This window comes from Euleptes europaea, chromosome 11 (assembly GCF_029931775.1).
Source record: "Euleptes europaea isolate rEulEur1 chromosome 11, rEulEur1.hap1, whole genome shotgun sequence".
Lineage (NCBI taxonomy): Eukaryota > Metazoa > Chordata > Lepidosauria > Squamata > Sphaerodactylidae > Euleptes > Euleptes europaea.
In genome coordinates, this window is record NC_079322.1 from 62621094 (window position 1) to 62648166 (window position 27073).

At 45.6% G+C, this 27073-nt stretch overlaps 1 protein-coding gene across 1 annotated transcript in view; it reads right to left on the reverse strand.

Moving 5' to 3' along the window:
• The window catches only part of NRP1 (neuropilin 1), a 175720-nt gene extending 150809 nt beyond the window's left edge, over positions 1 to 24911 (reverse strand). The window contains exons 1-2 of the mRNA XM_056857120.1: positions 24845 to 24911; positions 21338 to 21512 (exon numbers count right to left, since the gene is read on the reverse strand). Of these exons, the coding sequence (XP_056713098.1) occupies positions 21338 to 21512; positions 24845 to 24911 (242 nt within the window). The remainder of the gene's footprint in view (positions 1 to 21337; positions 21513 to 24844) is intronic.
• Positions 24912 to 27073: the final 2162 nt, after the last annotated feature.

Here is a 27073-nt window from a genome sequence, read left to right on the forward strand (position 1 = left end):
AATTCACTTTTTGTGTGATCAAAAGTTTTTGATCAACTGAGAAAGGTGCCCAACTAAAAATGATGCACACTTTAAAAATTTAAAAAATTATTTTTGTTTCATGTATTTAATAAAAGCCATACACTGCAGGTGCCTTTTTAAAGAACATATGCATTTGTTTATTTAAAATACTTCTAGCCAAGTTTCCCCCCCAGAAGGACCCAAAGAAAATGCACCCTCCTCCTTTCTCACACAGGTCTTTTAAGTCTGTGCCAGCTACAACGTGATTGCATTACCTAAAAACAAAGCATGGTTTTGTTCTTCAGAACAATTATTTTCAATCATATGCAAGTTTGTGAAGATTCAATCCATTACTTGATCAGTCAAAACTCTTAATTTTTTTAATTGGGCAGCAGGCCTTCTGAAAAGCCTTTAGGTTGTTTCATAGGTCAATCATTCCGTGGTATGCTCTGAAAGGCATGTGATACTGTAACTTCAAAAATAAAACAGGAGTCCAGTGGCACCTTAAGAGACTCACAGAATTTATTCCAGCATATGCTTTCATGAGTAAGAGCTCATTTCAGATAGCTTCGTTGAAACTAAAGCATGTCTGAATCTGGTCAGTGCTTGGCTAGGAAAGCTCTTAGGAACCTTCTTTATGAAGCCCAGAGTTCTATGATGGAAGAAAGGTGGACTATGAGATAAATTCCAAATCTTGCCTGTGTGATTGACTGAATGAAATATTAATACTCAAAGAGTCAAGGTGATACAGAAAGAGAAATATGGTTCAAAAATAATAAAAAAACCAAATCCCATATACTCTGCATGCAATAAACCACCAAGACAGCCTGGCCAAAACCAAAATGCTTGGGACTCCTTGCTGTTTTTCATCCCCTGCTGAAAGCTTCAATGGCATCCCCACTCCACCATGTTGGAGCAATTACAGAAAATGCCATTAAATGAGCTGACGCCATATGCAACCTCCTAATATAAGGGACTTCTCAGGGAAAATGTTGGGAGGAATGTAAATCATGAACAAGTAGTAGTAGTAGTAGTAGTAGTAGCAGCAGTAGTAGCAGTAGTAGTAACAGAAGAAGAAGAGTTGGTTTTATATGCCGACTTTCTCTACCACTTAAGGAAGAATCAAACCAACTTACAGTCACCTTCCCTTCCCCTCCCCACAATGGACACCCTGTGAGGTAGGTGGGGCTGAGAGAGTGTGACTCACCCAAGGTCACCCAGCTGGCTTTATGGGTAGGAGTGAGGAAACCAACCCAGTTCACCAGATTAGATTCCGCTGCTCATGTGGAGGAGTGTGGAATCAAACCCGGTTTTCCGGATCAGAGTCCACTGCTCCAAACCACTGCTCTTAACCACTACACCACACTGGCTCTCAAGTAAGTTATGGGGGTAACAATTTGGGGAGATGGTAGTAGGCCATATCTGGTGATGCAAGCTCTTCCTGGCATAGCAGTGCCAATGCTTCCTAGCATGAGTTGGCATTGTACTGGTGCTTTCAGTACTTGTGTAGTGGGCTATTAGTAGGGTTGAAAGCTCTGCGCTGGGAAATACCTAGCTAGAGATTTGAGGGTGGAGCCTGGGGAGAGAGGGGTTTGGGGAGGGGAGGGACCTCAGCAGGGTATAATGGAATAGAAGACCCTCCAAACTAGCCATCTTGGTCATCTGGCAATCAACTGTAGTAGCGGGAGATCTCCAGGTGCCTCGGGTGGGTAGCTGGAGATTGGTTACACTCTTGTGGAGATAACCGATTTCCAATGTGGCCACATTTACTATGTAATAACCCACACCATTAAGTCTCATAGCTGCTGCCTGGCTTTATTCTTACACCAGAAGTGAATGGGGATCTACATGTGTTTGTAAGTCTGGGCATATATAGCACTAAGCACAGCCATTCTTTTCTAACCACAACAAAACTTTTGAATGTTGGCTTCAGCAAATGCTTAGCAAAAAAGAAAAGAAAAAGGCACTTACTTATGTTATTTGGCAGCCTGAGTTGCAAGGAGAATAGCCTATGTTGTCTGTTATAAATATATGTAAAGATATTTTGGATATGAGCCCAGATATGAACATACAAATTGATAAAGGTTTGTAGGCTTGTGACACAAAGTCCCTGAAGGTTTTGTGGGAATGTCAAAGAACACTCAACAATTGGAAAATCTGCCTGCTGTGCTAAGACATTTTGTGCCTCTTTCTTTAAAAAAAATGTTATGGAGATAGCTTTGAATTGGAGAAGAGAGCTTTTAGCTTTGCATATCCCCCTCACCCATAATTCACAGCACAATCCTGTATTAAGAAGCAAGAGTTTAGGCTGAAGTATTACAACCTGTGCCAGTACATTTTCATAAAACATGTCATTACGCTGGTGATGTATGAGGATACTGTTGCTCATATCTTTATGGCTGGGATAGCTGCCATTGGCTGTTACTGTCTAGGGACACAGGGTGACATCGCTATGCTTAAATCCTTTGCACTGGAAAATGAGAGTTGAAACCTGTTCAGTGTTATATCAGGAGTAACAGTTATGACTGCATTAGGACTTGGTGCCACTCAGCCAGTTAGGGATCCTAGCACTTAGCTATTCCCAGTAACTGGCCAGCACATTATATGGCTAGTGCTCTCAGGTACTGGAAGGTAGGTGTCTATAGTTGGTGGAAGTTCTGATTCCACCCCTTCCCTTGCAGTGGAAATAGGGATGCCAGCCTCCAGGTGGGACCTGGGGATCTCCAGAATTACAGCTCATCTCCAGACTACAGAAATCAGTTCCCCTGGAGAAAATGGATGCTTTGGAGGGTGGACTTTAGGGCAATGTACCCCACTGAGGTCCTGTCCTCCCCAGGCTCCACCCACAAATCTCCAGGAGTTTCCCAACCTGAATCTGGCAACCCTACCACCCCTCGTCTTCTGTTGGTGGCCAGGAGGGACCTGGCAACCTTAAGTGGAAAGTCCCCATCTCCATTCCATTCCTAGAAAACTGAGAGGATTCTGTTTTTACATGAATCAGATGGCATGAGAAGGGCTTGCCCTCTGTCCTTACAAAGGACGTGTGGGCCCCAAGAGGTCCCTAGACTAGGGTTGCCAACCTCCAGCTGGTAGCTGGAGATCTCCTGCTATTACAACTAATCTCCAGGCGACAGAGATCAGTTCACCTGGAGAAAATGGCCACTTTGGCAATTGGATTCTATGGCATTGAAGTCCCTCCCCTCCCCAAACCCCACACTTCTCAGGCTTTGCCCCCAAAACCTCCTGCCGGTGGCCAAGAGGCAACCCTACCCTAGACCCTACTGTGAGAAACACTGATCTATATGAATACCCCAGAAACGTTTCATGGAAGCTGATTGATCTGCAACCAGACTGACAAAATCTTCCACTTTTCAGATTGTTTTACCCCAACAAGAAGTTTAGGGCATTGCACCTATTGCTCTCCTCCTTCCTTTTATCTTTATAACAACCCTGTGAGTGGGGTTAGCCTAAAAGACAGCTGACCGACTCAAGGTTGCCCAGTGAGCTACATGGCTGAGAAGTTATTTGAAGTCTGGTCTTCCCAGTCTTAGTCCAGTGCTCTAACTACTACACCACAGTCGATTCCACATCAAGGCCTAACTTTAGCTCTTCTTTCCACAACCCTTATAAACTCAGAACACCAGGACTAAAGTGTGGGTCCCCGGACAGACAGCATAGAAATGGCCTAAATAGTCCAAATTTTTCCCTGTGCTGTGGTTTCATTAATTTTCAGGGATGTTTTCCAAGAGTCAACTAATAAATGAGGCTAGTGCAGAAGAGATTCTCAGTCAAATGCTGGTCTAAAATAACCACACAAATATGATGTGGCCCCAGAGGCAGCATGAACACATGAAGCTGCCTTATACTGAATCAGACCCTTGGTCCATCAAAGTCAATATTGCCTACTCAGACCTGCAGTGGCTCTCCAGGGTCTCAGGCAGAGGTCTTTCACATCATTTACTTGCTTAGTCCCTTTAACTGGAGGTGCCGGGGATTGAACCTGGGACCTTCTGCATGCCAAGCAGATGCTCTACCACTGAGCCACAGCCCCTCCCCAGCATGAACATCATCTGTATCTATGAATGGTAGGTTACCTTACAGAATTACTTCTATTTGGAAAGGTTTAACCACGGATGGCAAAAAAGTCTAACTGCTTAACTTTAATGTATATGCATACCATATTCTTCTTAGGAGATCAGGCACCCCCTAGTGCAATTCCTATCTACCCCTCTGGACCACCCAGAGGCTATTGTGCTGGCTGTCAGTTCAGCACATGTTGGCCATCATATTAAGAGACTGGCCCCCTGCAGTTGTTGCCAATGGCAGCTGCCAAGCTGGGCGAGGAATCTCTCTTCACAATGGCCTCAGATTGCATAGCGAGTGCTAATACAGAGCACATCCAGCAGGCTGAGAAATTCACCACGGAAATGGCAAATGCAACCAGCGGCAGGGGAGGAGCTACGGCTCAGAGGCAGAGCGTCTGCTTGGCATGCAGAAGACCCCAAGTTCAATTCCTGGCATCTCCAGTTGAAAGGATTGCATAGCAGGTAATGTGAAAGACCTCTGTCTGAAAGCTGCCTGCCCACTGGAAAATATAATTCTGACCTTGTTGGACTCAGTAGAAGGCAGCTTCATTTGTCAAATCCAAACCAGCCCTGACCTATGGTATGATCCTATGATAACTATCTGGTCATTTTGAAACTGGACTGCTTTCAAAATGACCAGATATTTATCTCCAATGATGCTTGTCATTTCCACTCAAACAACTGTTTTGTTATTTAACATCAAGAACTAGTTATTATTACTGAGAATAGAATCAAGAGCAATCAATAAACCCAGAAGGCAATGGCATATAAAAACTGAACTTGAATCTACTTTATAAGATTCTGGATACATTCAGCTCACTTGTTAGACCAAGCTGGGGAAAATACGATATTTAAATCTTCAAATGCATCACTTTAGAGGCATTTTAATGTTCTTTAGAAGCATTCCCATAGCTGCCAAAGTCAGCTGGTTTGATATTATAATCCTGGATCCTGACCTAAATTTTACATCTGAATCAACTGAACAGGGAACAGAGTACAGAAAAGACTTATTCATTATTCTTGTCTGCCAAATCACAGTCTCCTGCAATCAGGATTGATTACAAACAGCCAATTAAGAAGCGTTTGGAACATGATCTGAACACTAATCCTGTCTTGTGTTCTTTCTTAAACTCAATTATCAGCCTTAAGATGGCTATTATACCTTAATTACTAGATTTACTTCTTGAACTCCTGTAGAAACTGATATATGTTTATGTGTGTGTGTACAATACATAATCCTGCATGTGTTTGTTCATATTATTATCTCTTACATACACACATAGGAGAGACCTAAAAATTAGGGAATATATTGTCTTTAGGGAACATTAGCAAAATTAAGGAATAGATTACCCCTATTTTTCATCAGTATTATGCAGGCTGACTCCCTGTAATCATCTGCAGGCGCTGGCTGACACAAGTTAAGAGTTTAAGCAAACACACCTCTCTTTTAAACATATGGAGGGAAAGGTTGTTTAAATTAAATCAACACCAAGATGCATAATCATAAGAGAGGAAGGACTCCAATTACTAAATATATCAGTTTGGAAAGAGACCCTGACCTTCGGCTCTGCCTTCTTACAACCAATCACACATCCATGTTCACACTAGACCTTGTGTGGTCTATATTATAAACATTCAAGGGTTTTGATTGAAAGGTTTCTTCTCCTACCATCAAACTTTTCCTCCAGCTCTGTTGATTACAGACAAATGCATTAATATAAACAAGTACTTTCCCCCCATTTTGTTAGGTACCATGCAAATCCCTTTTACTTCCCGTGTAGCTGTATTTATGCTGGCGCAGGAGCAGGGAGGTTATCGAATTCTGTGAACATACTGTTCACAGAACAGACCTGCCACCATCTGCCCTGCCCCTGGGCTTAACAAAACTTGGTGTAATTATTTACATATCTCAAAGCCACACATGCATTCATCTACGAATACTTATGTCCGCTGATTGAGCCTACATGGAAAGAAGATTTTTCTCCATGCAGGAACTCCCCAAATTTGCAAAAAAACTGAAAATTCTAAACATTTTCTGTGGGGAAGGGTTTAAATCCCTCCAAAATCAAAGCATTTGTCTGAGCATGCGCAGACAACACACATACCCCTTCCTCCTCCTGCTGTCATCAACATTGTTGGTGGAAGTGGTATGTGGAGGGCAGTTTGGAGCTGCCCCAGCAAAAGCTACAGCAGAGGAGGGGAAGCAGCGGCAGGTCGGGTCCATCGACAATGGAGGGTAATGGCCAGAAGCAGGAAGAAGCTGCGGTGGGGCCAGCAGCGTTGGTGTTAGTGGGGGAGTGGCTGCCAAAGAGAGCGATGGAGCAAAAGAGTGCAGCAAAAGAGAGCGATGGAGTGGGGGAGGCAGAAAAAAGAGAAAGAGTAACGGGGTGGGAGGCAGAAATAAAGAGCAAGAGAGGATGATGGGCAGAAAGATGGATGGGGTGGTGGGTCAGAAAGAAAGAGAGTGATGAGGTAGGGGGCAGAAAGAGAAAGAAAGTGAGGAGGTAGTGGTCAGAAAGAGAAGGAGTGACAGACATAGGGGAGAGACTCACAGTGAGAGAGGGGTGAGGAGAGAAAGGTCTAAAACTTTCTTCCCTGTTTATTCCATTTCACCCAGGATCAAATCTTCGCGAACGGACGGGACCTTATTTGCTGTTGGCTCAGCCCTGTCCCGACGCCAAACGAACCCAGTTTTTGTAATTCACGAGTCAAACTGTTATCCCTGGCTCGTCTCAGATAAACGTGGGCTGAGTCTTCCCGCGTCACAACGGCCCGCCCGAATCCAAACCCCTCCCCTCGCGACCTCTCCGCCTTTTTTTGAAATGACCAATCACCGGGGGCGTGGCTGACTTGCCAGGAAGTACGCGTCTCCCGCATTTTCTGTTTTCATGGACAGCTCAGCACACAGCTTCGCCCCGGATCATTCAAGGTAATGCGTACAGTTCCCCCCCCCCCACTCCAGCCCGGGTTCATTTTATCCTGGCTGGAACGAGGAAGAAAGTGGGCTAAGGGACCATGCGTTTTAGACCAAAGAGAGAGACATTGAGAGAACTGGGGGGGGGGGGGGAGAGGGAAGGAATCAAAGGTGGGGGGGATTGGATGCCCACTCCTGCAAGTTTCTTGCAGGTCTCCCCTTGTTAACATTCAAAGTGACACTTGTTTTTGTATCATTTGGGTATAAATTGTATAAAAATGATGTATAACGTACAACTGGTGTAAAAATAGCATAAAGATACCATAAAAGAAACAAACAGGGAACAGCGGCAAGGGTGAAACAAAAAGACTCCCACAATGACAACATACAAAAAAGGAAAGAACAAGGGCATATTCATGCATTCCTACTTAGCGGCCCTGTTTAAATCAATGAGACAAACTGGCTCAAATGCAAGCACGGCAATTTAAGTGGCTTGGGGATTCTTAAACTCATTATGATAGCACTACCAGTGCTATATTAAAATGCTCCTTGGCTCATTCATCTCAAATGGGTTGAAAGGAAATATCTGCTGAACAAATACACTTGTGGGTCAGGGTCTGGCTGTAATTTGACTAACACCTTTCCTTGCAAAGGCTCAATATGGACAACGCTACTCAGCAAAAAAGCCACTTAAATAGTTCGACAATGGAGGCCATTCACAGCAGTCAGAAGCTTGGATGAGCAACAAAAGAGCACTTATTAAAGCCAGTAATCAGGAGCACAGTATAATCCCCGACTTCTTTCAACCCTCTTTTGCTCTCAGAGGCCTATGAAAATTACTCTGAACTATCTTTAGAAACTCTTGTCTGCAAAAGGCAAGCTGAGTCCTATAAAACAAGAGCAAACACTTTTATGCACTTTTTAATAAGCCAGTAGAATCCTTTATTATCTAGACACCTATGAAAAAGCCTGCAGGAGAGGACATAAGAGGAAGACATAATCTAACATATATATTACACTGCATGCACATGGGTGTATATGCAAGCATGCTGGGCATAAAGCATGTCTAGGATATGAAAGAATCTAGATTATTTGAATAAGTCAATCATGAATCAATTTTTTTGAAGCCAAGCCTGTGTGTTTCTTTGCTGAAGTCACCAAAGTAATGAACTAGGCAGTAGTTCATTTCTGGAATGAGAGAACCCATGGCTTGTATGCTTAGAGATCACACCCATTTGCCTGGAAGCTCTTTCTTGGAAACCAGTGGGACATGTTTGTGTTATCCAGTAGTGATCCAGGTTAATGAATCACATACTTCATAAAACAGCCTCTTCTTGGAGCGAGCCTACACAGGTTGACAAATACTCATGTTATGACAGCCAGTGTGGAGTAGTGGTTAGGGTGATGGACTAGGATCTGGGAAACCCAGGTTCGAATCCCCACTCTGTCCTGGAAACTTGCTGGGTGACCTTGGGCCAGTCATACACTCTCTGCTGTGACCCTGGCAAGTATTTGGATGGGAGACCTCCAAGAAATACCAGGGTCGTGACGCAGAGACAGGCAATGGCAAACCACCTCTGAACGTCTCTTGCTTTGAAAACCATATGAGGCCGCCATAAGTCAGCTGTGACTTGATGGCAAAAAATAAATAAATGTTGATCTTGTCATTCTGGCATCTAGCATAGAGTTTCCATGACATTTTAACAACTTCTGGGATGCAGCTGTCATGGGCTTGAGAAATCCTTGTGCTGGGCTCTAGAAGTCATGATAGGAAGCGGTACATACTCAGGCTGGGGAGTAGGGTTGATGGAGTGATCATGAGCAGGTTGTTGTGACGTGTGTCATGGCCTTTCAGTGGTTTTTAAAAGGACTAGATAAAGTAACAGAAGACAGAGCTGCCACTTGCTATGATCCCCTGGACCTTGGTCCAACCTGAAAGTTGTATACAGAATGCAGGAATAATGGCCGCCTGTTGCCAGTGGATTGCACTGTATTTTGTTCACCTGTTGATAAAGTTGGCTCTGTAATCTGGAATAGTGTGAAGAAGGAGGTCCATGAGAGCCACACATGGGCTCTGTGCTAGAAGAAAGAGGAGGAGGAGGAGGAGGAGGAGGAGAAGGAGAAGAAGAAGAAGAGGAAGGAGGAGGAGGAGGAAAGTTGGTTTTTATATGCCAACTTTCTCCACCACTTACGGAAGAATCAAATCGGCTTACAATCACCTTCCCTTCCGCCGCTCCACCATGTTGGAGCAATTACAGAAAATGCCATTAAATGGGCTGATGCCATATATAATCTCCTAATATAAGGGTCTGCTCAGAGAAAATGATGGGAGGAACATAAATCATGCACAAGTATTAGTATTAGTAGTAGTAGTAGTAGTAGCAGTAGTAGTGGTAGTAGTAAAAGAAGAAGAGTTAGTTTTTATATGCCGACTTTCTCTGTCACTTAAGGGAGGATCACACTGGCTTACAATTACCTTCCCTTCCCCTCTCACAACAGACACCCTATGAGGTAGGTGGCGGTCACCCAGCTGGCTTCATGTGTAGGAGTGGGGAAACCCACCCAGTTCACCAGATTAGCCTCTGCTGCTCATGAGGAGGAGTGGGGAATCAAACCCGGTTCTCCTGATCAGAGTCCACCACCAGCACTACACTGTGCTGGCTCTCCTGATAGGTACTAGCCCGGCTGAGTTTTAAAACAACTGGGGTGGGGGCAGGGCAGCAGCAGGTGGGGCAGATTCCTCTTTCCCAGGCTGCAACCTGATAAAAAGGCAGGCCCAGCTGAGAGATGGACGGAAGGGTTGCAAGGAAAGTAGGGTGCCAAGGGAAGGCCAAAGGAAGACATACTTGCAGGCAGCTTGTTCAAGGGAGAAGCAAAGACAGCTCCCAAGGATAGGATTGGCCATGGGACTGGAGACCAAGAGAACCAGGCAGCAGAGAGCAAGGGCAGGCAGAACTGCTCCCTGGATGAGACGGGCCGGCAGACCGGCTCAGAACCTAGAGAAGGAACTGGAAACTCAGATTAAAGGGACAGCATTCTCTTTAGCTGTGTTTGTAAAGAAGAGTAGAAACTTCAGAGTTGAGCCAAAAGCTGAAACCGTGAGACACAATCCATCCTAACAGAGCAAAATACCACGAAACTCCAGTGGCACTAGGGTTGCCAAACTCCAGTGGTGGCTGGAGATCTCCTGGGATTACAACTGATCTCCAGGTGACAGTGATTAGTTCACCTGGGAAAAAAGGCCACTTTGAACATGGACTCTATGGCATTATACCTTGTTGAAGCCCCTCCCCTCCCCAAACCCCACCCTCCTCAGGCCCCACCCACCCCCAACGCGGAGCTGGCAACCCTAGCACCTGATGATGAAGGTGGGCAAAAAGGGAACACCATGGAACAGGTGCCCCCCGCTCCCCGAGGCGCCAACGAGCACAACAAAAAGTCAATCAAATATCGTGGCGAATCACGGATGTAGAAATTCATAAAACGTTCAGCCTACTGACAAAGTTCAGTAATAATTCTAGATAGAATGAGAACTACACACAGATATACCTCCTTTTAGAATTATTTTCTCAACCTCATTATTAATGCAATGTGCAATATCAGTAATTGTAAATACTGGGACAAACAGTCAAGGTAGTGGCCTCCGATGCTTGATAGAAAGATTATTTAAAAAAAACAAACTCAGGCACAAGTCAAAAGTTATTATATCAACCCTGTTACTATCATCAGCCAAACTTTAATCTCATCTAAACATAAAATCAGGTTTGTTTGACGGGGCCTATTTTTAAAAAATCAAGTTGACTGGCATTAATTACATTTTGTGTATGACATATAAATTGGAGTAGTGGGTGAATAAACGGCAAGGACAGGGCAGCGAGACAGCACGATCCAGACTGCCTGATGAGTTGGGTTCATTCCAACAACATGTTAAATACAGCAAAAAGCACAGCTGGGATAAAACGAGAGATGCCAGCACTGGAGACTGTAGAGATTTCCATGGTCTCTACCCTGTCCAGCCTCAAGAAGCAAGTTTGTCACACGTCAGGGACCCTGGTAGGACTTAGAAGGCTAAAGGCTTCAGATTGGTCTGATGCCCCCACCAGGGGCAAGGGATGCTCCACCCTCAGTTGCCACCCACCACCGTTGATCAGTGGGCTGGTGGGGGACTTAGCAGCAGCTGGGGGGGGGAAAGCCTAGTCTGGCATGGCAGCAATGTCGCTGGCAACGTGGCAACACCACTCCTGGTGCGCACCAGTAGAAGAAGAGTTGGTTTTTATATGCCGACTTTCTCTACCACTTAAGGAAGAATCAAACTGGCTTACAATCATGTTCCCTTCACCTCCCCACAACAAACACCCTGTGAGGTAGGTGGGGCTGACAGAGCTCTAAGAGAGTTGTGACTAGCCCAAGGTCACCCAGCTGGCTTCACGTGTAGGAGTAGGGAAACAAATCCAGTTCACCAGATTAAAGTCCACCATTCATGTGGGGAATCAAACCCAGTTCTCCAGATCAGACTCCACCGCTCCAAACCACTGCTCTTAACCACTATACCACACTGGCTCTCTGAAGGTAGCGACGGTTCCATCATAGCTGGCCTCCCTGTCCCATTTTGTTTCCATCTTGGTCCTGCTTTTCCACCTACTCACCTGGCCTGCCTGCCACTGCCACTAGTATTTTTATAGTCGTCATCTGGACTTCTGATTTTATGCTGGTTAAGCGGATTCTATTTCAAGTTTTTAATTGTGATTTATTATATTATGTACTGTGTCTGTTAAGTGCCATCAAGTCGCTTTCAACTCATGGCGACCCTATGGATCAGTGTCCTCCAAAACGTCCTATCCTTAACAGCCTTGCTCAGGTCTTGCAAACTGAGGGCTGTGGCTTCCTTTAAAGAGTCAATCCATCTCTTGTTGGGTCTGCCTCTTTCCCTGCTGCCTTCAACTTTCCCCAGCATGATTGTCTTTTCCAGTGACTCTTGTCTTCTCATAATGTGACCAAAGTATGGTAGCCTCAGTTTAGTCATTTTAGATTCTAGGGTCAGTTCGGGCATTATTTGATATATAACCCACTGATTTGTTTTTTTGGCGGTCCACGGTATCCATAACACTCTCCTGCAACACCACATTTAAAAGAAATCTACTTTCTTCCTATCAGCTTTCTTCACTACCCAGCTTTCACACCCATACACAGTAATAAGGAATACGATGGCATGAACAAACTTGATCTTGGTTGGTATTTTAAACTGAATGTATTGTTATTACTTATTTTGGTCACGTCATGAGACGACAAGAGTCACTGGAAAAGACAGTCATGCTAGGAAAAGTTGAGGGCAGCAGGAAAAGAGGAAGACCCAACAAGAGATGGATTGACTCAATAAAGGAAGCCACAGGCTTCAATTTGCAAGTTCTGAGCAAGGCTGTCAAAGACTGGACATTTTGGAAGACTTTCATTCATAGGGTCGCCATGAGTTGGAAGTGACTTGACGGCACTTAACACACACACACACATTGTTATTACTATTGATGTAAGCCGCCCTGGTCGGGAAAGGCCAGGGTAAAAGACAAACAAACAAACAAACAAACAAACAAACAAACGCTTAAGTTCTCACAGTTGCAGGAGAACCAAGGAGGAAATTTATATGGGGAAAGAATGGCATGCCTTTCTTCCTAACCCTGAAGGTTTAATTTCAAATCTCCAAAACACAATTTCTGGCTGTATATAAGCTCCTGTAGTCGCTTCACTAATCATCTGCCATGGTGGTACGGGAAGCAGGGACCACTTTGCCAGTCCCAAAGGCAGCAGTGGGTACGTCAAAAGACTTACCCACATCACTAGAGCTCAAACCTTAGATCCAGTTAATGAGCCAGAAAGTGCAATAATTAATGGAAGATGCGTGTCCTTTGTTTGCCCCTGTTTTTCTAGGTTTTTTTTTTGCAATAGTTTTTGCTAGCATGAGATATAAAACGGTCCTACAGGATTCCTTTTCAGCCTATGCCACTCTCTTGGGTGGGGGGAGGCCCAGGCACACGTAACAATGAATATGTGGAACACAGAGAATGGAAATGAATGCACTGTACCCTTCTGCATCTCCACATAGCAATTTGAATAGGAGAGCAGGGATTCAAAACTGGGTCTTTCTGACCACTACACTATTCTGTCTAAGGCCAGTTAGGGCTAGTTGACCGTTGGTTACAGCTAGGCGACTGCCTGACCCTTTCACATTCTGTGCTCCTAACCAACACTGCAGGTACTCTATACATCTACCGAACTCAAAAATGAAACCAGGTATTTGCTGAACCTGGGTTTGAACAGGAAAGAGAGAACCCACCATAGATTCGACGGTCGTGGTGAGGATGCAAAATATTATAGCCTTTTCATCATATAACGAATTTTGCATGGAACCCCCTCAACCTACATGATCAACGTACCACTTTGACCAAGTGAATTGATTTTGAAGTGATGCATTGACCACTTCAATCCAAAAAGACCATATAGTGCCATGATCTTGTGTGCTTTATGACCTCTGGATATTTTTACTTAAGGTTTACATGACATTGCTTTAAAAGGCTTCATTTTTGGCTGCCCCAGGGCTGACTCCACCATCTATGCATGCACTCCTTGCTTGATCAACCGTAGACTTTGTGTCTACTGGTTTAAAGCAGAACTACGTTATATAGCTTTCTGCACTCTGGTAGAGATACTAAGTGGCTTCCTTTTACCAGTTATAACATCTGCTTTTGATTTTTAAGCCATTGACTTCTATGTAAACAAACATATTTTGTAATAGCTCTTTTTACTAAAGAACAGTAATTGAGAGCAATCCCTGTATAACTCTAATCTCAGATGTGTAGCTAATCCCTATTAAAACCAATTTAAAGAGCAATTAACTATCAAGCCCTTCCTTCCACACTTTCAATGTTTCCGAATCTGGCTGAACTTTTTGTTTGAACTGATCTGACAACAGAACACACACACTCAGAAATTGTCAAACAAGAACGGTATTGCTCTCCACATATCTAAATTATGGCCGGTAAAACAAGTTCATTAAAAGCAGGGTTGGGATACTGTATCTGCGCAACTCCTGTAAAATAATACAGTTGACTCTGGTAACAGAGTCAATAATTTGTCAGGAGGGAAACCACTATTTGGCTTTTTTTTAGCCATCCAGTCCACCTTTCCAAAACCCTTGCCTTCTGAAACTTCACATTCATTTTCTTAATGTTTTTAACCTAGTGTCTGTGAAATTTTTATTGCTCCCCTGCTAAAGACATCTGATCTGAATGTAACCACACACCTCTTTGCTCAGCGGCAGTTGTCACAAACCATTATAAATTATCATGCTGATACTTTGCATTGCTGGGAAACCGGAAGAGTTCCATAAATTCAAAGCACTGAGAATCAGTGACATTCTTGTTTATTAACCAGATATAAAGTTTTACAAGATTCAAGATAGCTACATTTACACAGTAGGACATTAGAGTAAACAAATGCATGCAGGCCTATGCCCAAGAAACTTTTACAAGCAACAGACATGGAAAAAAAAAGTCTGGTTTCATCTTTTCCTCCATTCATTTTTAACTATATTGTGCTTCTTCGTGAACACAAACTATTAATAATAAATGCATTTTTAATAACACACAATAATCCCTAGGCACATCACATGCTCCCTGCACGGGCGGATCCCAAATTCTGGACTCATTCCACATAAAGCAGCCATGCAATTCCCGCTGTTTTTCAAGGCAGCACAGAACATTACTGTGGGGAATACACCCTTACATTATATTGGAATTTATTAAAAAAGAATCTTGATTATAATGTGAGACTTATAATTCTTAGACAGTATTAAAGAATGTGTTATGTTGAAAGCACTTCTTGGGTTGTTCTGTCCTTAGTTTCTTTTTTTAAAATGGCATGTTTAATTAATGACAGTATTAACTTTACTTACAAATGATGAAACATGACCCTTCACTCACCCATGATCACTCATTCATATAAACTTCCAGCATGAGATTTACACAACACAGTATATCACAAGCTTATTACGCTACCCTCCCAAGAAACAGCCAATAGCCAAGGAACAACTGGATTTCTTAATGCATTTATGATCTTTGCAATGTCAAATCAAGCAACACATTAAACAAGGATCTAGATCTGTTTAGTGTACATGTATGGCACAAACCTGGTCCCCCCCCACCATGCCCATTATCATGAAGCTGAGATAATTTTGGTAGCCTAGAAGGACTGAAGTGCTCTATTTAATATCAGTATCTGTAAGCAGAAAGTGAACCTTCTTTTGTTAGCACAAAAGAGCCTCCATTCAAAATTTTAATGCTTTGCTCCACAGCTCTTAGGGCAGAACTACATGCTATCGGGCAAACACTGATCCCTAGCTCCACACGGGATTTGTAATGGATAAAGTGTCCCGTCCCCCACACAATTCTTCCCTAAGTAGTACTACCACTGTATTCTGCATTGGTCAGACCTCACTTGGAATACTGTGTCCAGTTTTGGGCTCCACAATTTAAGAAGGATGTTGACAAGCTGAAGCATGTCCAGAGGAGGGCGACCAGAATGATCAGAGGTCTGGAATCCATGCCCTATGAGGAGAGACTTAGGGAGTTGGGTTTGTTTAGTTTGGAGAAGAGAAGGTTGAGGGGAGACATGATAGCCATGTTTAAATATCTGAAGGGATGTCATGTCGATGAGGGAACTAGCTTGTTCTCTGTTGCTCCAGAGACTAGGACACGGAGTAATGGATTTAAACTAATAGAAAAGCGATTCCACCTAAACATTAGGAAGAACTTTCTGACGGTGAGGGCTGTTCGACGGTGGAATGTGCTGCCTTGGAGGGTGGTGGAGTCCCCGTCTTAGGAGGTCTTTAAGCAGAGGCTAGATGGCCATCTGTCGGGAGTGCTTTGATTGTGGGATCCTGCATGGCGGGGGGAGAGTTGGGGTCACTGGGGATGTGGGGGGAGGTAGTTGTTAATTTCCTGCATTGTGCAGGAGGTTGGACTAGATGACCCTGATGGTACCTTCCAACTCTATGATACTACAATTCTATGATTCCCTACCCCATTTGCTGAGATAAGGTATAGGCCTGCCCTCATAAGAACTGTTGTGATCCACATGCTTGAAAGCTGGCTTTGAGTCAGAAGATGGGGAAATGTCCTCACAAGTAAAAGCCACAACTGTGAAGTGATATACAGACAGAGGCTGTTGCTTAGGAGTTTGGGGCAAACCGCTGCCTGTTGGTTTCTCAGTTCCCCAATTATATAATATATCTGACCACAGTCTCCACCCAAATCATGAGCATTTTTTGAGCCCTTCCTGTTAGCAGTTGTTACAGAGGTTGCAAGGTGGGAGGGAGTGGACGGCCTGCTCCCCTCCACACCCAAGCAAATACTTTGTTTGCCTCTGTGTTAGGGTTGCCAGGCCCCTCTTCTCAACCGGCGGGAGATTTTGGGGATGGAGCCTGAAGAGGGCAGGATTTGGGGAGGGGAGGGACTTCAATGCCATAGAGTTCAATTGCCAAAGTGGCCATTTTTCTCCAGGTGATCTGATCTCTGTCGGCTGGAGATCAGTTGAATTAGCAGGAAATCTGCTACTACCTGGCAGTTGTAACCCTACTCTGTGTCCACCTCTACTTAGAGGGGGCAGACAGAGGGGAAATGCTGCTACCTCTACTGCTAGCCCACCTGACCAGAAGAGTTCCAGGCAGAATAGCGTCACTTGTTCAGCACGTCTTCCAGCTGCTTCCGACTTTAACAGGAACCCAGTAGGTGTTGCCATCACTTGCCCCTTGCTTCTTCTTGGAATAGGGTTGCCAGCCTTCAGGTACTAGCTGGAGATCTCCTGCTATTACAACTGATATCCAGCCGATAAGAGATCAGTTCACCTGGAGGAAATGGTCGCTTTGGCAATTGGACTCTTTGGCACTGAAGTCCCTCCCCTCCTCAAACCCTGCCCTCCTCAAGCTCCGCCCAAAAAACTCCCACTGGTGACGAAGAGGGACCTGGCAACCCCGGGGGGTTACCACACTTTGTATTCCCAGTGATGTATTAAGAGTTTGAAAATGTTATAAAAAACCTTTAAAAGATGGATTTTGGAAACCACAGCGTATAAATAGTTGGAAGACGTCTTCATAGCTAAAGGGGCCAAACAAAGTGCGAACAGTATTTTTTATAACGTTTTCAAACTCTTAATACATTGCTGGGAATACAAGTGGGGTAACCCCCTCCCCCATCTTAGAAACAGGTAATAGAAGAATCATGTGCATGAAAAGAGGGGACTGTAGTCACTGTGAGACCAGCATAATAACATGGGCAGGGTGCTGGATTAAGATCTGGAGATTCCAGTTCAAATTCTCTCTGCCATGGAAGCTTGCTGGGAGATTCTGGCCAGTCACTCTCAGCCTAATCTATCTCAAAGGGGGTTAGGAAGGGATGCGACACTGGAAACATCACCACGTCACTTCCAGGTACAACCCAGAAGTGACCGTGGGTAGCTCTAGGAATTGCTAGTAATTTCTAGCAATTCCTAGAGGTACCCATTGTTGCTTCTGGGTTGTGCCTGGAAATGATGTACCAGCACAGAGGACCGTAGTATTTACATTTTTTAATCTCCTGCTGCTATAGATGGAGGCCTGGTAACCCTAGCAGGAGGGGAGAAGAATGTTGTAAACCACTTTGGGGTCCCACTGAAGAAAAAAAGCAGGTTATATATGTTCATATTTGTGAGTCCCCAGTTGATAATGATAATAGTATTCTCATGTCCACATAATTAGGGCTACAACATGAGGCAGTTCAGAGCAGAGACAATTCAGTCCCACCAACAGAATATGAATCTCTATTAATATATTTGTATTTTATCAGATTTTAATCCACTGGAATATGAATTTATTGCACCTTATTTTGCCTGCCGGTCACATTAAACATGTTTTTTTGTTTACAGGACTTGTGAGCATTTTAACTAAAACAGAACATAGTTGGATTGCAGTGATACATACAGTACATATGCAGCTGTGATCATAAAATGAATATACGGTATTATGAAACCAAAGATTGCTTAATGCTAAAAATCCCATGACAGATCAGTTTGTGCATTCATTTATCTTGTCACCAGATATCCAGTGAAAACCGTTTGAATTTCTTAAGAGGGAAGGAACTTTGAGACCTTGCAGAGTTTTGAAATCACCTTATGAAGAAACCACTTCTTCTGCAAGTATGTTCCTAAGCATTTGGCACAAGTTCCCTCCCTCGGATTTAATGGTCATGGTATAAAAGTCAAAGGACCTGAATTTAAAAGAAGGCACAAAAACAACACAGGAAGCATTTAAGTCATTCAACGAAAGGCCAATTTAAACCATTCTGCCTATCTAGATTCTGCCCATAAAATTACCCCATCCTTGCTTGACAACAAAACTGCCCAATTAGAAGGGAAAAGAGACATTAATTAGGTGGGTTTCAAAGACTTGAACTGAAGGGAGCAAAGTTTCTCTGAAGACAGGAAGAAAAACAATTTGCTTGCACCCAAGGGCAAAATACACCTAGGACCAGCCAGGGAGGGGTTTTTTGGTTTCTCAGAGCTACATATTATGCTGTATTTATAAGCGTATTGATATATTAGTATACAGCAGAGTCTGAATAAGTATTTTGTGAGCACTAGAAGACACTAGGGTTGCCAACCTCCAGGTGGGGCCTGGAGTTCTGGACTACACAGAGATTATTTCTGCTGGAGAAAAGGGCAGCCTCAAAGGGTGGACACCCTGCTGAGGTCCCTTCCCTCTCCAAACCCCGACCTCCCCAGGCTCCACCCCCAAATTGCCAGGAATTTCCCAACCCACAGTTGGCAAACTATCCTCACTTTACCTTGAAGCTCGCTGGTGACTTTGGATCTGTCACTATCACTCAGCCTAAATTACCCTTACATAGCAGTTATGAGGATAAAATGGAGGAGGACCACGTGAGCTCTCTGAAGGAGAGACAGGAGAAAACAAAACGTAAACAGATATTCAAAGACTGTGCAAATGCACTTTCAAGAAGTAGCTCTTGGCAGGTCATAGTGACCATTGAACACAGGGTAAGAGGCCAAACTGTGGTCCAAGCAAGTTGAGAACGATGGGGTTCTTCTAAAAAAAACCCTCAAAGGCATTTGCCATGAGGATAACTTTTGTTTTCCACACTATTGCTTGTTCATGCTCTGAAGGTTTACTTAAAACATAGTCTTTTGATGGAGCCAATGTGGTTAAAGGATATAAACGGTTGATATAAACCCAGAGGCTCTCTGGGTCAAAATCCCTAATCAGACAATCACAGTGTAATCTTAAACAGAGTTACGGTGTACCCTTCTAAGTCCAATGAAGTCAATAGGCTGTACCTCTAATTTAGGACTGCACAAAAAATCACGGTCTTATATTCTTATCTATAAGTGGAATCATTACTAGTCTACATCTCAAGGTTGTTAGGAGAGCTATTACATTTCAATCCAAATGTTCACATTGGAGCCGTTTCAGTCCTCTCATTTTATTATTACAATTCAATTTTCACACCAGGAGTTGCATGTTTAAAGGCACTTCCACATGAAAGTCCTATGGTTCACAATAGAACTTCTTGCTCCATTAAGAAGGCATGTAATGAGTTTTTTGTGGGTTTACGTTCACATAACCAACTCTGACATGCACTGTGACAGTGCTGTATGACATCAGCCAGTAAACATTTCAATCAGAATTAAGGAGTATAAGGGAGCAATCTTAAACAGGTCTACTCAGAAGTAGACCCCATATTATTCAATGGGTTTATTCCCAGGAAACTGTTCTAGGATTGCTGAAGGAGGAGGAGGAGGAAGAAGAAGAGGAAGAAAAAGAAGAGTTGGGGTTTTTTCCCCTACCTTTAAGGAGTCTCAAACTGGCTTACAATCACCTTCCCTTCCTCTCCCCATAACAGATATCTTGGTGGGGCTAAGAGAGTTCTGAGAGGACAGTGACTAGCCCAAGCTAGCCTAGCAGGCTTCATTTGTAGGAGTGGGCAATCGAACCCGGTTCACCAGATTAGAATCTGCCGCTCACGTGGAGGAGCGGCGAATCAAACCCGGTTCTCCAGATTAGAGTCCACCACTCCTAACCACTGCACCACACTGGCTTTCTGATGTGCGTTCATCTACATAATACTAAAATAGTATTTATCTAAAATAGTATATTGATTGTCCTTCAGGCAGATGCTGAAGGCAGAAAAACTGGGCTCTCCACAGACAAGACAGGGGCCTCTGCTTACTCAGGCATGCAGCAAAATATGCCTTGTACGTTAACCAAACAAACAAACTTAAAAAGAGGTGTGATAATAACTGAATATGCTCCAAAAAGGATAGAATGTTAACTGTTGAGGGTCAGTTAAAGGAAAGGAGGGAGGGTGGAGACAATCTTGAAGGGGAGATTTCTAAATTGTTCCCCACCCCTGAGTCCTCATGGGCTGCCAGGGTATAAATATTTATCACGCCTCCTTATGATGCTCTTAAAATCCATGATAAAGTCACATGGATGTACACCCTCTGCCATCATATACAAATGAATAGATTGCCCATTGCAAATAACAAAGAACTCCAGGTTTGTTTGTTTTTCACTATCATGACTTGTATCAAATCACCCTTACCTTTTGTAATCATTTAAAAGTTGTTTTCTTTAGCCAGACTTTTCCAGTCTTAATTTAGAAAACTAACTTTTCCCCATGATTCCACAGAAATGCCTTTTCGACTAGCATAATAAACTCACACCCTCATTGTGCTCTTAAAAAAAAGAAATCCCATATAAAGTTACATGAATGTGTAGCTGCTCCCATCCAATAAAAAGCAACCAGCAGCTTGTTTGCTTGGGTGTTTTTCTTTTAAGTATCATGGCTTGCCTCAACCGCTCTTACTGCTATGGAGATCGAAGAGGAGCCCGCAGTTAAAAATGCAGAAGCCAAGGCTTATTTCTCCCCTGCTTCTCTTACCCATAGTATTCCCACCCCATTCCACATCATTAAATGATTTCCAAACACTGTAAGAGGAACGTTTCACCGGAAATAACTGCTAATGGAGCCATGTTTCTGACAAAAAGAGACAGCGGGATTACAAGATTATATCTAAAACAATCTTACAGAGTGCCTGACACTCAGTAAGCACTTGCTTTAATATCTTTACCACAAACATATGATCCGCTCTGGATCCAAACCTCTGAGGGATTCGTTTTACACACCACGTTCTGCACTCCTCAGCTGTTTCTCCCCCCCACTCTCCGCCACAGCACCGTGGAGATTGTCGTCCGCTAGATGGTGCTATGGTCCCCTTAACAGACGGTCTCACTTACTTGCATTCTCTGTCCTCCAAATCAAAGTGAGGGTTGAAGTTGATCATAATCCTCTGGTACGGATGAGGAGCTTGAATCAGCCATTCACACTTTTGGCTCGGGTGATACGTATTAGGGTAGCCAGGAGAAGTGAGGTACCCAGGCTCGACAATTTTTATAGTTTCACCGCATTTGTCTGCAAGGAAAGCAAAGCACACAGTTCCCGGTTCAAGTTCACAATCTCCAAGCCACCAAACAGCTTAAAGGTTTTTCAGCCGACGTTTCCTCTCTGGCTGGCTGTTTCCCACGCCTGATTTTAACAACTGTCTTTCAGAGTCTATAATTTACAAAGAATTCGTTACAACGTCTCTGAAGTAGATCGGACATACAGTCCTCAGCTCCATGCAGCCATTAACCTTACATAATGTGAATTTCAAAACAGAATGCTTGGGCCAAACTTTTTCCCCTTATCTAAAGCAAAGCTTTTATTACTTCAAAGCACCCTTGGGTTGCAGTTAACCTCTTGTTCAAGGCTGAATGATTCTAGGAGACTTTTTTACATACAGAGAGTGACTAAAAAAGCAATGCCCTTTGACCCCTATCCTTAATTTTTGGATGATAACCCGCTCATGTCCTTCGAGAGAGGAGCTTGTTTACACCAACCCGCCTTTCTTCTTCTTCTTCTAACAGGTCATAAATCTAAGCAGTTGGAAATTATCTGTGCTCTTCAGCAACAGACAACCAGAGAACAAAGTCTATCTGTCACCAAGGAAGCGATTCAGTTGACTCCTTGAGGTAATCACACATACACACACAAAAACTGCAGAAAGTCCCTATCAGAGTAATGAAACAAACAGCGTAACACTACCACAGTTCCTTTGTGATTGCAAAACTTAAGTAACTTAGTTGTCCGCTAATAGTCATATTAGCCCTGTTAGTGTGAATTATTAAGGTTCACTGAAAGACAAAAAAGAACTAAAATAAACCAAACTCCACTGTCACTTGTATCATGGTTCTGTGGTAGGTCGGCATTGATCACTTTTAATTATTATGGACTTCTTCCTCGCTATACGCTACTTTTCAGCCTGTGAAACTTTACTGAGACATCAGATAAGCAGGCATGCGCTAATAAACACATGGAAATATATCACATTTTCCAAGTAATGGCATATACAACTTGGTATTCGGTATCTAATAGAATTCTCGTGAAAGTAAAATGACATTCCTGTTTCTGACATGTGTTTATAAATGTGCAGGATTTTATTATAGGAAAACCAAGCCAAAGAGAAATGAAAGACGAAGCGCACATCAAAAATGCACAAACTACAGACATCACTGAAAACATTTGCCATGAATTAGAGGAGACAGGGTTAGTGTGTACAAATTTGTGCGTGGGTTTCTTGTGTGTGTGCTTTTTTAATGAATGATTATTTCTAGGACGGTTGTACAGCCAGTTACTTATTCCTTCCTTGACGTTTTCTCGTAGAACAAAAGATGCCGCAACTAAGAGTTCCAAATCAAGAGCCACTGATACTCATTTGCAAGCCTCCTGTGTGTATGGACTGGGAGGGAACCGCGCATGAGTTGCCATGCATGGCAGACTTGGAAAAAGAAACGACCCCGCCTCATTAAGTCCACTCTAGCTCTATGCAAACAACATGGCAGAATCTGGCAGCTGTTAAGTGAGTGAAATAAACCAGCGCTGTCGCTAGTCACTTGACAAGAGTCACTTCGGGAGACACTGAGGTAGGGCTCGGCCCTGATGGGGCTACTTTAATCGGTAACTCCTGGGAAAGTGATAGTGTAATGAGATAATGTGGGGGAGCCGCTAGACTCCCTGGCTCTGTGAAATCTCTCTTGCACTTGATTAAGAGGAGAAGTTTGTAATGATTTTGGGACCATTAGCCCTAAACAAGGTTAATGAATTAATTCGGCAGACACTAGTTGTGGGCAGAGGTGGACCTTGAGTAAGTGGGGCTGCTGAGTTACAGAAGAGGTTAATGGCCACAAGGGCTCTTGCTTTATGTCCACCACTACTCAGACTTCCTGGCAGCTCTTCCTGTGCCTGCTCATTCAGCACTTAAGAGGATGATACTAGTCGTGCGGGACAAGTTAAGTGCGGTATTAGCTTTAAAACAAGTGGAGCATTTGGTAAATGACCATACTCTTAGAGATACCAGTCACAATATCCGCACGCCTCTGTCTACTTGGTCCCTTTATGCCTTTGGCTCAGCCCTCCTCCTTCTAGCGTCTCCATTAATCTGATGCTGCCCACCAATCAGTGCACAAACACAGCCAGGACCCTTTTCTCTTCGCAAAGAAAGATTTCAGGTTACACAACAAACAGAGCAATCCTAAACAGGCCCCCTTGGAAGTGAGTTCCATTTTATCCATTAGAGCTTACTCTCAGGAAAGTGTTCTCGGGATTGGAGACATCCTCTCTCCCCCCCCCCTAAAAAAGGATTAGGCCAAACTGGATCTCAGGCAAGATTCACGTGCAAATATTCCCCCCGGAGGGTTTCATGCTGGTTATGATCACTGAAGGAGGAGAGGAAGAACGTCTTTCTTGCTAAATTAGCCAACTTCCTCAAAAATATATTGGAAAAAGATCCATTCCCATCATAAAGCATGATTTAAATCTCTCCCTGTAAAAGACACTCCACTTGTGGTCTTATTAAAACAATATACCATTCTAAGTGGGGGATGCTCTGTTCTTTTAATTGCTCTGATTGAAAACCTAGGCAGGGTAAAAGTAAATATCTGGTAATTGGCTAATAATAATTGCTCAGGCTTTGCTCTGGGAAGGAAAACCCAGATGAACTCTTTAAAAAGTGTGCTAGTTAAATGTCAGACGCTCCTACATTTAGAACATTTCCAGAGCTGCATAATTCAGTGAGATATTCCGGGAGCCGCGACATTGCTGAAGGAAGGAAGTCCTTATTGCTTTGAAGCCGCTTCCCCAACGTCGCCTCCGAGCCAGATACCAAGTCTGGCTATCAGGATGTCTTTCTTACAACCACAGCTATGAATGGCACACCTGAGACGGATACAGCACAAGCCACTCGGACCCGTTCCCTTTTATTCAGATAGGAGAAAGATTCGGAAAAGGTACCTGCTGGAACACAGGAGATGCAAAGCAGCTTCCCCCTCCCTCCCTAAACCCTTGTCTTTGAAGTACTCATTATCTTTCAGGTTCTAAAGTGGAATCTTGTGTAATTGCCACGGGGAGGGAAACATTAAACTAGTTGGCTCCCCCAGATCTTGCGAGAGCTGCCAGTCCCGTATTAGAAAGTCTTACGCTGCTATCTGGAAAGCAACGCTGACCGACAATTGTGGATGACTGGGTGTAACCCTGAGTGGCTATCGGGCGTTTTAATTAAAGCTGTCCACGGTCTGATCTCTGAGCAGCGCGACCCAGCCCGTCTCAGGGCCGGCCTGCGCTACATCCGAGGCTCAGGTGAAACCCACTCTACCTGCAGCTACCTGGATGTGCCTGGACGCGCTCGGCAGAGGCTCTGTGTCACTTACCGCTCCTCAGCGTCCTGCCAAGGGTGACCATGAGGGCGGCACAGTGCAGGAGGAGTCCCCAGTCCATGTTCCCGTCCGGGCGCGGAAGGACCGAAGGCAGGAAAACAAAAGACCCTCCGGCAGGCAACTCCGCTTAGCCCTTAAATCCTCCGGCAGGGCAGGCGAAGCTCCGAAACCGACTCAGCGGTGGTGGCAAGCAGCAGCCAAGAGTCCCGCAGGTAGCCGTGCGGCCGGCAGGGACCAAGCGCTCCTTTTGTGCAGTGCCTCCTTCTCAAGTCTCCTGCATCCTGTCATTCAGCTGCGGTTTCCTCTGCCTTTTCCCACACTTGATGGGTTTCCCAAGGCCCTGGCCATTTCCAAAGAGGCTGAAAGCAGAAACAGAACCGGAGGAAAAACTAACAAGGAAGCCAGAAGAGGGTGGTTGTTTTTTTTTTTTTTGGGGGGGGGGATCCTTTCCGGCTTTCTTCCGCGCCGCTCCAAGAAGTCTCCAAGGGAAGGGCTCAGCAGGGGAGAAGCGGGCGTCTGTTGCCCGGAGGGCGAAGCCAAGATGGGGAAGGGGGAGAGTTTGCCCCCAACTTCATCCCTCCCCTCCTGCCCTCTTTAACCCCTGGAGGGGGAAGACAGGCGTCTGTCTCCAATGCGAGCCTCTCTTTTTTTGGGGGGGGGGAAGGGGCGAGCGAGGGGACGATCTGGAGCAGGAGGGAGATGGGGGGCGTCTTGGCGCTGGGCGGCGAGCCACTGCCCCGGCCGGCGCGCCTCCCCGGCTGTCCGTCCCGGCTGGCGGCGGCGCAACAGCCCGAGCGGCTCCTTCCAGCAGCCTGAGGACCAGGAGCGCAACTCGGCGGCAATAAGAGCGGAGCCGCCGCCGCCGCCCCGAGTCCCCACCCCCCTCCCCGCCCTCTCCCCCCACCCTCGACACACACACACACACACACACACACACACACACACACACACACACACCCGGCCAGGAAGGATCAACAAACAAACACGGCGAGCCGGAGAGCCCTGAGATTCCCCCGGGGGTGGGGAGCGGGTGGGTGGAGCCGGGGGTGGGGGGTGGGAAGGGGGAAGAGGAGGAGGAGGGCTGCGAGGAGAGGAGCCTCCTCTGCTTCGCCGATCCGGAGATGCGCTGGGGCTGGCCGGGGGGGGGGGGGCGTCTCCGCGCCGCCAGGTGAAGCCGAGCGGACCTGGCGGGGGGCTCCCCGCGCTCCCCCTCCCCGAAACCCGCCGGGCTGGCGGACCACCCTCACACGAAGCTGCCTTCTGCTGAATCCGACCATCAAGGTCCATCAAAGCCAGTCTTGTCTGCTCAGACCGGCAGCGGCTCTCCAGGGTCTCAGGCGGAGGTCTTTCGCATCCCTACTTGCCTAGCCCCTTGAACCGGAGAGGCCGGGGATTGAACCTGCGACCTTCTGCGTGCCCAGCAGATGCTCCGCCACTGAGCCACAGTCAAGAGAAATGGAGGAGCCAAGAGAAACGGAGGGGGAAGGGTTAATTAGTGGGGTCAGGGAGATAGAAGCGTGAACCCATGAAGCTGCTGCCTTCTACTGAAGGTCCCTCAAAGTCGGTATTGCCTGCTCAGACCGGCAGCGGCTCTCCAGGGTCTCCGGCAGGGGGTCTTTCGCATCACGTACTTTCCGGGTGCCTCGAACTGGCGAGGCCGGGGGGTTGAACCCCCGGGACCTTCTGCGTGCCGAGCAGGGGCTCCGCCACCGAGCCACGGCCGCCCCCTCGCGTCCCACCCACTTCGCCCACCCAGCCCCGTCCTGCCGGCGGCTCAAGATTGCGGGGCAGGGAGGCGCCTCGGGGAGCGCTTGGCTTCGGGTCGCCCGCCCGCCCCTCCTCGGAGCCACGCCGCTCCCCCGGGGCAGGGGGGTTTCGAGCCGCTCCGTCCCCGAGAGAGGCCGGGGACCGTCCCCGGCTGGGACCGTCCTCGACCAACCCGCCTCTGGGCGCCGGCGTGGTTGGCACTGCGCCTCGGCTCCCTTTCGGGCGTCTTCCCCTTCCCTCGAGGCGCCGCCGGCGACAGAGGCACCCTCCGTTATTGCCCACTGTTGCGCGTTCAGCCTCCGCGCTCTCACGTGCTCGGCCAAACTGTGGAACTCCCTGCCCCGGGGTGTGGCGGTGGCTGCCAACTTGGAAGGCTTTAAGAGGGGGGTGGGCATGTTCGTGGAGGAGAGGGCTCTCCACGGCTGCTAGTCACAGTGGCTACTAGTCATGAAACTT